The sequence below is a fragment of the Phaseolus vulgaris genome, chromosome 1, assembly GCF_051622355.1.
Source record: "Phaseolus vulgaris cultivar YP4 chromosome 1, ASM5162235v1, whole genome shotgun sequence".
NCBI classification, from domain to species: domain Eukaryota; kingdom Viridiplantae; phylum Streptophyta; class Magnoliopsida; order Fabales; family Fabaceae; genus Phaseolus; species Phaseolus vulgaris.
In genome coordinates, this window is record NC_143498.1 from 18,292,764 (window position 1) to 18,305,887 (window position 13,124).

General features: G+C 32.9%; 1 protein-coding gene across 1 annotated transcript; it reads left to right on the forward strand.

Annotated features, from left to right (window-relative positions):
* The first annotated feature begins 3,377 nt into the window (after positions 1–3,377).
* On the forward strand, positions 3,378–10,459 carry LOC137813648 (putative metal-nicotianamine transporter YSL6). Its single transcript, XM_068616012.1, has 7 exons — positions 3,378–4,068; positions 5,039–5,211; positions 6,022–6,119; positions 6,331–6,468; positions 7,821–8,010; positions 8,550–8,682; positions 9,309–10,459. The coding sequence occupies exons 1-7, from the start codon at positions 3,705–3,707 to the stop codon at positions 10,241–10,243; spliced, it is 2,031 nt and encodes a 676-aa protein (XP_068472113.1). The 5' UTR covers positions 3,378–3,704; the 3' UTR covers positions 10,244–10,459.
* The last annotated feature ends 2,665 nt before the right edge of the window (positions 10,460–13,124 follow it).

The following is a 13,124-nucleotide window of genomic DNA, read 5'->3' on the forward strand; positions in this document are numbered from 1 at the left end:
GTAAAAGCTTGTAAACTACAAGTCTTTAAAACTACACAAATCTCGCTTTGTTATCCATCATTTTGGCATTAGACGCTCTAAAAGAAAACTTCTAAACTGAAGATTTATACGCATCTGAGCGTTTATACACTTCTGGAAACAGTTTAAATGTGATTGAAATATTCATTAACTAGAATAGATCAATTATCATTGAATAGAATAAAAAATATTAATCCAAAATCAACAATTCAAAAAGCTTTTATATGAGTAACCTTTTGTTAAAATTTATTTTTGAAAACTTTCTATACTTTTATATTTTCAAATGTTGAAATATATCAATGGTTAAATAGGATGATTTTATTAACACAAAATCATGAATACAAAATAACTTCTCTTTTTGAAAAACTATAAATCATTCAAATTTCAAAAAAAAATTGTTAGCATTTTGCATTTTTGAAAACCTTCCATCTTTGCATAAATTTTAAATGTTGAAGCATATCTATATTTTAAGTGAGATATATTTTATTAAGACAAAATCAAGATAAATAAGATATTAAGTTTTTTAGAGCCTCTGTTAATATTTGAATTTTGAACAATTTCCAAAAGGATTTAATTGACATGTTGAAAGAAAACTTTGATTAAGAGGAACTTTGATCCAAACAAATTTCATCATATTTCTCATTCTTCATTTGTCTTTCTTTATTTTCTTTTGCATATTTTTTCCTTCTTTATTTTCTTTTTCAATGATTTATTTACACAAGTAGTCTAAATTGGAGTACAACATCATGTTTGTTTAAGAACCTATCCCTAGAAAATAATTCAAAGCTCTTATATCCTTTAAGGTAAGGACAATAATTGTTTTTATCTTTTTAAGGATGGTAATGCAGTTAGAAATAAGAAAAGAATAAAGGCTCAAAGGTGCTAACAAGTGGATTATCATAATGACTCAAGATCAACCAAAAATGCCTCAATCATCTCAAAACATGCATGTGAACAAATTTGCAAAATAGTGTATGAATGTCTCATCTTTGTTAGACCATCTCCAACATTCTTTCCAACTAGTTCTCATATGAGTCTCACTCAAATTCTTCTTTTGATTCTGTACCTTAGGAACATAAACTTTCTTGTCATTATGAACTTTGAGCATCCATTGTCCTTTTTCTAGAATGAGTCTTCTTGTTTGGATTTAGAATATCTATAAGAGAAATTATTTTTGTTTTGGGTACCCATACTTGTTTGGGTCATTTCCTATTAGTGTTTTTCAATGATTTTTTTATATGAAACATCATTAGACGGTGTACTTGTAGACATTGTAGAGGATGAAACAATAAATTTTGTTTTAATTTTATGATTTATTTTTTCTCATATCCTAATCATGACTTATCATGAGAACTCATTGAATTTTTTTATCAAAAGATCCATAGATTTTTTTTCACTTATATTAGAATCTGATATGATTTTTTTAAGAGCAACATTTTCTTTCAATAGGTAGTCTAATGTCTGATTTATTTTCATGGGTCTTTTACCCAAAATCTCTTTAACTAGAAACAATTCCCTTTTAATCATTTCCATATTTTTGTTTTGAATTTCAAGGTTTTGCTTTAGATCCTTATTTTCCTTGCTCAAATCCTTATGGGTATTAAGAGTTGTTCATAGTCAGCATATAACTCACTAGACATTTCTTGTTCTTTCTACATTAGTTCAAATTCCTTGCAAACATGTTTTATTTTCTTTTTATGTGTTTAAAAACTTCAATAATTTTAGCATTATTAGATATGACTTCTTCATATGCTTCTTTAAGAGAATGTATGCAAAAAAAAAAAAATACACCTCTTCATCAAACTCATCCAGTGTGAAATTGTAGACGGGGCATGCCATGAATTCATTTTATACTTCTTGATTAAAATCTAGATCTTCCCAGGTAAACATGAGACTTTTTTTTCTTCATTCTCTTTTCCTTATTTAAGTTATGAACAATGTCCAAGCTTCTTACACTCATAGCAGAACTTGTTCCTTCTTCTATGCTTTTTCATAATCTTTTTTAACTTGTTGATGAGAAAGAATAACTCATCATCTTTTGTGTCCGAACTATATGATGTATCATTTACAAAGTCATAGACTATATTAAATTTTGTCTTCTTCTCTTTGTGTGTAGTCTTGAAGGCACGATTTTTCACTTTACCATCTTGACATCACTCTACAAAACATGTTCATGAATTAGAAGAATACATGGGCATGGGGAGGGTCCTAAACACTCTCATAGAAATTTCTTGGGCTCTCCACTTAGGGGGAGGGTCCTAAACACTTTATCATTAATATCATATTGGGTAATAGTGGTTCCAAAAGATCTTATACTATTTGGAATAGTTTGCGACCTAACAATCATTGCTTGTCCATAATAATATTCAGTTATAGCCTGAACTGACTAATGTCTAAAGATTACTTAGTTTGAATCTAGCAATGTGAGTTTGTATAGTGAAATTTGATCAACTTGATCAAGAACTAGACATATTTTTGTTTATAGACGAACAATTATAAAAGCCTAAACGATAAATATTTCTTATCCTCTAACTCTTCCAAATTACTTGTTATCTAACATATTAAAGAAGGGGACTCGTTTTACAATATTTGTGAACATTCTTTTAACGATAAATCTATCAACAAATATTACATTTAATCTATCATTAACCTTAAAAACCTTTTTTTTCACCTTATCATATGCTATTTTTGTTAAATATTGCAACTTTATAATATACAATTCAATTATCCGTGTATTTTATCTATTTTTTCCAGTTTATTTTAATATTTAATAATCTTGTCTGAAAATTTGCAACAGTGTAGGGCTATTGGTTGATATTATATATTACAGGGTCAAGATATTAAAAATGAGACATTAAGGTGAAGTTTTAAAAATACATGTAAACTTAACATTGGTTGAACATATGGTTTTAGTGTGAGAGTCAGAGAGAAACAATTAAAATTATAATATTTTAGGTTTTCTCCTTAACATCTAAAAAGGAGAGAAATTTGTTTAGAATAAATTAGGTATAGAATAATACTCAAATTAAATCACAAAGTTTTTTTTTTATGTCTTTCTTTTCTTTCTTAATTCTTATTTTTGTTTAGGGTGGTTGTTTGTTACATTTTAGTTTATCATTTATTTCAACGATTTTATGTTAAAATTCACAACATCATGTTCAAAGCATTTTAAACATTATAATATTAAGGTGAAATGTTAAAGGTGAAGGTAAATCTCATTTTAATTTCTTAAATATAATATTTCAAAACAGTTTTTTTTTTAAATTTTAATAAATAAAATAAAAGTTAAATTTAAGAGATGAAAACCAAAATTATCCTAAAATAGGAATTAAAAAGTGAAATAAATTTAGTTTTATGGTAGTCAACTTGGTTAAACTAAAAAAATCCAAGCAACGTGATGACAGGTTGTTAGGTTAGGTTAGAGTCCCGAGATTAACCCGATCAAGTTGCGTGTTCCGCTGTCACTTGCCCATAAACAATAACAGAAGCAAAGTTGTTCTGATTCCATAGATGCTCACAAAAATCAAACCCTGTCAAAATCAATATCCAGATACGTTTTCAGTCCCATAACCTAACCCAATCATTGCTCTCATCCCAAACCACAACAACTGATATCATATTTGGTTTTCTGGTTATTTTGATTCCACTCCTAGCCCCCGAATCTCTCTTTGTTCCTCTCCGGCACGATGGGCACAGAGACCTCATCAATGGATATTTCGGAGCCCCTGCTCGTGGATCCTCACGGGAACGCGGAGAAGGAGGAGTATTTGCGTGAGGAGGTTCCAGAATGGAAGGAGCAAATAACAATAAGAGGGTTGGTGGTGAGTGCTGTGTTGGGGACCTTGTTCTGTATCATCACCCACAAGCTCAACCTCACAGTTGGAATCATCCCTTCCCTCAACGTCGCTGCTGGTTTGTTGGGGTTCTTCTTTGTCAGGACCTGGACTGGTTTCTTGACCAAGATGGGGTTTTTCGCGAAACCCTTCACCAGACAAGAGAACACTGTTATTCAGACTTGTGTGGTTGCTTGCTATGGCCTTGCCTTTAGTGGTATCTCTCTCTCTTTACCTCTTACTTGTTTGTTTTGGTTGAAGACTATGTTTTGATTAAAGTTTTGTGATTTCTTGTTCACTAACTAATGTCAATGCACATGATGAAGAAGGAAACAGTTATTAGTTTTATAGTACAAGTACTTTCGAGTTCTCCTAATTTTAATCTTAACATTCACTCAATTTTCTTGCCCTGGCTTAAAAATTGGTCTGGGACAAGGTCAAGGTTTGCCACAAAACTACGACTCAACTGCAGTTTAAATCCTTGATAAGAATGTTTCTGATGTTTGTTGCTGTTGAATTCACTTTAGAATTGCACAACTCTTTGGCAAAATCTTGGCGCTTTGCTTGAAATATACGTTTCAGCTTGGGGTTGGTATTATGAAGGTTCTTAGAGGTTATGTGAATTTTGTGAAAGAGATAAGGTTAATTGATAATGGAGTAGGAACTTAACTTCTTTCTATATTTAGAAAATATGTTATGTATGTTTCTAATTCTTGTCGTATTTTTCTTGGAATAATAATAAATTAGCAGGATATTTTGAGTTTAACTAGTAGTCTTGAGTTTGACATTTGGGTTCGCAGTAGTTGCGATAAGTCCACAGGAAGAGTTTTATCACCCATTGTGGTAATTTCAAGATCGAGCACGATTAACTCACATAGAATATACAAGTATTGCATACCAAAAAGAATAATAATAAACTAGCAAGGTTTTATTGCCTTATGAAGGAAATCTGTTGAAAAGCTTTATAACATTGATAAAATCTTTCTCACCAATAGGAAAAAAAAATTAAGGAGGGAATGTTAAAATGCGTTGATTTTCTTAATTGTACAAGGTAAAACATAGTTTGTTACACGCGATTGCTTCTCAACTCTAGTTAAGCAATCTGGCAGTCATGATAGTTGCTTCTTACACTGGTGAGATTTCCCCCCCATAAATTTCTCTTACGTGCACTCTGATGTTGGTAACAGGGGGGTTTGGTTCATCCTTGATTGCCATGGATCAAAGAACATATGAACTAATAGGCCCTGATTACCCTGGTAATAGAGCTGAAGATGTTAAAAACCCAGCATTGGGTTGGATGATGGGTTTCATGTTTGTTGTCAGTTTCCTTGGACTTTTTAGCCTTGTGCCACTTCGGAAGGTAAATCTATTTGGTTTGTTGTTATCGTGTTAGATTTGCTTGAACTCTATTTCTTTCTTTGTTCCTTTTCTTTTTCATCTTATGGAAATTATACTTTAAGAACAGAGATAGGATAACACAAGCAGGAAGATGTTTTTTGTCTCTTGTACTCTGGAAAGTCGAATTATTAAATGTGGTCAAACTTTGAGCTGCTAGTCATTATACCAATTGTTGTGCAGGTTTTTTGAACTAATGATATAATGAGTGTACCTTTCTTCGTGACCTTCCATATTTCTGGTTTTATTGCTGAATATTTGGCATTCTATAGTACAAAAGTATACAAAAGCATTTTAGAAACTGTATTGTTTTCACATATACTAAAAGTAATGCTTCCATCATCCCCCTTTCATTTTGTTTCTTTGGTTGAAAACACAAATTTTGGAGGAATCATATATGTGGTGCAAATTATATGAATTATTTATTTATTCGGGGGCAAAAATGTGAATAATTTCTCTGTTGAGAGAGGTTTTAAGTTTTTATAGATATATAAAGATGGCTGTTGTTAAAACACCTAAATAGAAAATTTTATTTAAAGAGGAACTATTTAATTTTAAGCCTTGGACTTTTGAAATTGTTCTTTTCTTACAAAATCAAATGGCGTCTATTTAGTAGTACATCTATAATGAGAAAGTGAATATAGTACGAGTGGAACTGGAAGGAGTGAAAATTTTGGTTATGGCCTTTCTATTCTTTCTATAGCTGTAACCTCTTTTTACTTGTGATGTATCATTTCCTTTGCCAATGTATCGTGATCGGTGAATGGAATTTCAGGTTATGGTCTTGGATTATAAACTTACATATCCCAGTGGGACAGCGACATCAATGCTTATTAACAGTTTCCATACAAAAACTGGAGCAGAACTTGCAGGGTATACGTTACAAATTATGTTAATTTGACCACTCAGAAGATTTTTATTTCTTACACTCTGATACAGGCCACACACATTATTTCTGTATATTTTCGCTTATTAATCTAAGCATTGCTGAAACCTTTTAACCCATCTTTTAACCTATTATTATTTTGTTTCTATTTTCTTTGCTTTCTATATTATTAATTTATTGTCTATGAGAATTGCACAGGAATCAAGTTCGGCAGCTTGGGAAGTATTTAAGCATAAGTTTTGTCTGGAGTTGCTTTAAGTGGTTCTTCAGTGGTATTGGGGATTCATGTGGATTTGACAACTTCCCTAGCTTTGGTTTGACACTATTTAGGAACACGTAAGGGCTCGAGATTTTAGTTTTGTCTTCACTTCACAGAATTAATTTCCTACTCATTAAATTATGGTGCATCTGTTTTCTAGCTATCAACATTGTATACTCTGTTTGATCTGATGAGAGATAATGACTAGGCAATAACAGTCCAAGAGTAACTTTGTATGTGGGTCAGGCTGTACGTTGCTATTAAGAGAAGATATTGAAATGAGTAATTTCTTTTTGAAAAGGCCTGTATTAAACTATAAATCTACTTTGGTATATATTTTGTGATGGTATCATTTCTATGATTTCACTTGCGCCTTAAGGTATCCACCCTACAGGCAGAAACTTTTTGGATTCAATACAAGTCCATGAGTTAGTGCTAGGCTTTTTACTTGTTATTAATAATCAGAACTTAATGAACTTGATAAATAACAAAAGATACGTCCTCTCATGATTAATTTTTCCCTGTACTAGCAAGATTCCAAAACTGAATTATGATTAGGAATTCCAATACATTCTTAAGAAACTAATGGGGTAATGTCACAAACTTTAACTAGTTATTTCTGATGAACTCAACCCATAACTATCCCACTACTAACATGTGAGTTGAAATTCTGGGACTACATGAATTCCTGAGAATAATTGCAAGCGGTACTGATAGACTAAGGAAGAGTGGCTGATCCAAAGTTCCACTAATGCACACAAACACTTAAGAGAAAGTGGTTTAGGATAAGAAGTAAACAGTACTTTTTATATAACCAAGGATAATTGCATTCTTAGTCTGTATTAATACATGGAATGATAAAAAGAAATGAAGTATAAAATTGTGTTCTAGGTTTTCAATTTAGCCTTTAGTTTGTAGTGTTCTTGTTGTGTTTTTCTTGTGATTGATTGGCTGTGGCCTCTGTCATTTTGTTTTTCTTTTCCAGAACCGGTTAGAGTTTTGTTATTCTGCCTCTGGTTCAATGTATCAGAGAACACAAATTTTAAATGACTGATGTGCGTAATGTGAATGGTAGCATCTGTTTATTGAAATAATACAATTAAACAACAAGACTGGCACCTTTACTGATTGTGTTATTAAACAGCTGATGGTAGCATAAGAGGCAACAACTTCCCAGAATAGCCCAATTAAGTAGTTGCTTCAGGTTTTACTTTGTGGTTGTTTTTATTTTTTAGCTGCCCCTCGTGGTGCCATGCTGCTTGAAGCAAGTATTTTCATTAATAACTGCTTGTCAAATATTTTTATTAGTTATCAAATAAGTTGATTAATTAATGCTTTATTGTTAACTGCTGTGCTGCAGAATGAATGTGTAGGGTTCTCAGGATACAATTAACTGTTCAGATACTAACATGGCATCCTTTTCATGCAGATTCTACTTCGACTTCAGTCCAACCTATGTTGGATGTGGTCTTATCTGTCCTCACCTAGTAAATTGTTCAGTTCTCCTTGGAGCTATTATCTCATGGGGCTTCCTGTGGCCTTTCATCTCTGAGCATGCTGGGGACTGGTATCCAGCTGACCTTGGTAGCAATGACTTCAAAGGTCTTTATGGATACAAGGTATGGCTAAGAAAATATACTTGCAGCATCTCTAAGGAATCTTTACGCAAACATTACTTGTGATTTCTTCCTGAAGCTCTGTGCTGAGATTAATAAAGGAAACAGTGCCTTAATGTTTGCAAGTGTAGATTTGAAATTGACATTTGAAAAACTTGATTACTCATAACTCGAGTGCCAAGCATGAGCAACCTACTATTTATTAGTTAAAAATACAATTGTAATCCATGATATTTACCTTCTTTATATCTTAAATTTCAAGTTCCAAAAGAGAGTAGTCGATAACGTAACATGGCATAATAAAGAATATTGATCATTATCAACGCTGAAATTTTAAATTTTACTTTCGTCTTGCTGAGTACAGTAAACTATAGCACTTGTTTTGACTTGATATTAAAATAGTTGTCTTATTTTCTTTGAAACATACTGAGATGACCTGAATTTTATTTGGGTTTTTTCCAAGATTTAATGCCTCAAAAAGTGCCATATTCTGTTATAATTCTGTTGTACAGCTTTTTTCTTACTTACCATGTTTTCTGCAGGTCTTCATATCTATTGCCCTTATTTTAGGGGATGGTGTTTATAATCTGGTGAAGATTATAATTATAACTGTTAGGGAGATGTGGAGGGCAAGCTCCAAACAGACCAGCCTTCCTGTTGTGACTGAGGTTAATGGTGAGCACAACAAAATATTTTCTATAAATTTATTACAAGTATGATTTCTTTTTCTTTTAATAAAGTTAGGTTGGTATCTGCCTAGTTATTTCCCTTGCAAGACATGTAAATTTAGTCAACTTTTCATGCATGAGTATCTTATACTTTTCCAATAAATTACTTTCGTGCTGCCATTTAGTCTTGATCTGTCTGACAACTTGGCTATGGATAATATAGAACTGGTTACATTGTGGAAAATAATGGAAATGAATGTAGTTAATTAACTTTTGAAAATCATTTGATTATCTTTTCTCAGAGTCATCAGTTGAAGCTAGTGCTATTAAGAGTATACATTTGGTGTTAACCTCGAGTTCTACTAAATTTTTTTCCATCCATAGTTAAAAGATTAGTGATCACAATAATTTATATGAAAATGACTTTATCTGTTTTCTGATTATTTGGAAACGGAGCGGTGTTCTATAGATTGATCTGTTATTTGATTATTTAGTAGTATAATCTCATTAAGCGTGACTCTCCATGGGCCATAACTGAGATCTGTATCTCTTGCCCAGCCTGGTTTGGTCAGGATCTGACTGCAAGTGTATATAATCTATGAAATTTAATTATTTTCATATCCATGTTCTCAGATGATGAGAGTTCTGAACAGCAATCAGAAGAAAAGATGAGGGATGAAGTATTTTTGAAGGACAGGATACCCACCTGGTTCGCTGCCTCTGGATATGTGGGCTTGGCTGCAATATCCATAGCAACAATACCAATGATTTTCCCTCCTCTGAAATGGTACTTGGTTCTGTGCTCTTACATCCTTGCCCCTGCCCTTGCCTTTTGCAACTCTTACGGCACTGGCCTCACAGACTGGAGCCTGGCATCCACTTATGGAAAGATTGGTCTTTTCATAATTGCGGCAGCAGTCGGCCAAAATGGTGGTGTAATAGCAGGTGTAGCATCATGTGCCGTTATGATGTCTATAGTCGCAACTGCAGCTGATCTCATGCAAGATTTCAAAACCGGTTACCTTACCTTCTCATCAGCAAAGTCCATGTTTGTGAGTCAATTGATAGGAACAGCGATGGGTTGTGTGATCGCTCCTCTCACTTTCTGGATGTTCTGGACTGCCTTTGATATTGGCTCACCTGATGGCCCTTACAAAGCACCATATGCCGTTATATTCAGGGAAATGGCCATTATCGGTGTTCAGGGATTCTCAGAGCTTCCATTGTACTGCCTTGAAATGTGCGGTGGTTTTTTTGCGGCAGCCCTGGCTATCAATCTTGTAAGGGATGTGACTCCTAAGAAATTCTCACAGTACATACCTATCCCAATGGCAATGGCAGTTCCTTTCTACATCGGTGCTTACTTTGCAGTTGATATGTTTGTTGGAACTGTGATATTGTTTATATGGGAGAAGTTGAATAGAAAGGATGCAGAGGACTATGCTGGAGCAGTTGCTTCTGGATTGATATGTGGTGATGGAATTTGGACAATTCCATCTGCAATCCTTTCTATTATGAGGATCGATCCCCCCATCTGTATGTACTTCGGCCCTTCTTCAAGTAGCTGAAATCAGCAACTCTGTTGTATTTCAGACAATGTTTATATATTGTTTGTATCTGTAAATATATGGCTGTGACATCAGAGGGAATATCTAAGTTTCATTTCCTCTATGTTTCTCCATGCTTCTGTATTTGTAAATATTTTGTGATGTCATTCAGTCCCGGAACTGTCTCAGGAAAAAAAAGGAAAGGGGGTGCCTCGACTCTGTTTTCCTTTTGATGCATTTATGTATTGCACATTCTTTTCCTCTAAGTTGTTTCAGCTTAAAACAAAAGTAATGTGTAAATTACTTAAAAAGTTATTATGTACTGCAGTAGTTTTAATCTAAATCTAATAGTATATTAAATTGTGTAAGAGGGAAAGGGAGAGGTCTATGATTTAAAATAGACCTTAACTAACACTTGTTTCTTTACCCTTGTGCTTTCTATTTATTTGGCATCTCATGTCTCCAATTGCAAGTGAAAGACCAAAATACTGTTGAGCTTTATTTTGAAAAACTATATCCTACCTCATGCACCTCGGACGACATTCAGATATCTTCTCCTCATCCTATAGCTTCTTCTGCAACCTCCATCCTGCTTCAGCAAGAAAGACTGTTTGATAGAGTACATGCACTATTGAAATATTTAGTAATAAATTTTCAATCCATCAGACTTGAATTAATGATTCCATCAACACTAGAACATATATAGATTAAGAGTAAGATAAGAAACTACTAACACAAAATATGAATTGAATGATACATCATCCAAGCCAAGGGAATTAATTAAATGGTGTTAAATTTTTCTAGGTTTTCCGTTAAATTTCCCTTGTGTTTAACAGTGAGTACATTAGATTTCTTCAAATCAGTACATAAAGTCAATTTTGATTATACAACAATAAAGTTGTTTAATAATACAAGATTGACAATCTTTAGAGTAAATATGTGTTAGAGTTAATTCTAACAACCCTACTTTTGGTTAATTATTTTTCACAACAAAGCATAAACTCCATGAACATACTTCTCCTATAAGATGATGTGTTTTATAAATAGCCGAACATGTAAGATGCAAGTGTTTTATCTGATAGGTGATATAATACCTTGTAATTTTTTCTTCGTCAGATAAACAATGTCTTCATCACATGATAAACACAGAGTTTTAAGCTTAACGTTGTACTTAACAAAAATACTTTTCAAGTTTATTCTATGTTGCAAGAAATGTTTCCACATTTAGTTTACCAAGAGGATCCGCTAAAGCACATGTTAACATATCTCTTGGGATACGAGGTAAAGTTGTTTTGCATCAACATCCTTCCTAACACAAGTATATGTCAACTCTGGTCCAACTATCTACCGTGTATGATCTCTACTTTTACGCATGAAGATGGTCATATGAATTTTGAAGCTCTCAATGGCCAAAAAAGGATTTGCAACAACATTTTCTTCTATGCTCTATATAAAGCTTTCCTTTCAAGAAGAAAATATAAGATAATGAATTGCGAAGTGTTGATGAAAGCTAAACTTGAATCCTTTTTATGCGCATAAAAGCTTTGTAATAATGTGTTTATTTAGCAACCTAAAAGAGTGTTAATCCTTTGTATATGTCGAAAGATGCTTATCCTCTCTTTAGTGAGCAAACCATGTGATCTTTTAGATCAAACCTTTTTACAAATCCTGTTTGTTTAGCCAGGAATGAATGTTGTTAAAAAAAATACTCTGTCTTAACTAAGAGTTGTGATCTTTAAAATAATAATATGGGTTGCTTTTCCAGGAGTGTTTGCTACAAAAAATACTCGAGTTATTAGTTAGGATTGGTTGAGATCCAAATAATACTTGAGTTGTTTTTAGCCAGGTGTGACTGATGTCTAAATAATATTTGCGTTGTAACTTGTATTGATAGTCTACATAGTGAAACTCAATAAGTTGATTGTGAATTAAATATAGTTTTTGCTATAAGATAAACCAATATAAAACTCCAAGCATAAATCTTTGTTTCCTTTTATCTCCTGTTAATTGCATATTATTGTCTTGAATTAATAAAAGGAGAGTTTTATAAATTATTTTTTAGAAAAATTGTTTGACAAATCGTCTTTCATATAAACTATCATTTGACGGTGAAACATTGCGAAAATTTTAAAAAGTTTAAATACATAATTCAACCCTTCTTTATTGTGTATTTTGCTTGTTTTGAATGTTGGTATTCAGTCTTTAAAAGGTTGAATGTCTCACAATGTTTAGAGGAAAAGATCCAACAACCACAATAAGAGTAGAGCAATTGATCGCAGAAGGAGTTTCCCTCTCAAGACCTCTAACCTTCGTTGCGAAGAATTTCCTTGCAAGATGAAAATGTATGTAAAGTCCACACATGATCAATTGTGGCAGATCATCACTAGAGGAGACATCAAGATCACATCCCCATAAGAAGATTGAGAAGAAGAAAAGTTTAACACTATGTTAACTAATAAAGAAAGATGCACTGTTATTCGTTCTTTGTCTAAAAATAAATATAAAAAAGTTTACATGTTGAAGACTACCAAGGAGATATGGGACTTCTTGAGAATCAACTACGGGGAAATGAAGACGTTCAACTAAATAAAGTTGTCACCCTCACACATCAATATGATTCTTTCACCATGAAGATGGTGAAATTGTCGATGATAGTTTTGGGAGCATGCACATCCTTCTGAACATACTTGAAGTTTTGGGGAATAACTTTTCCAAATAAGAAATAAACCTAAAGTTGTTGGACAACATGATTGAGGTTTAGGAGCCCAAGACAACAACCATCACAAAGGTTCAAGAGCTAAATAAGTTGGCATGGGATGAGCTTCTTGGAATCTCTAGATTACATGAGGTACATCTTCAAGATAGGTATTAGAAAGAAGCTATGACTATGTGTGGCTTCAGC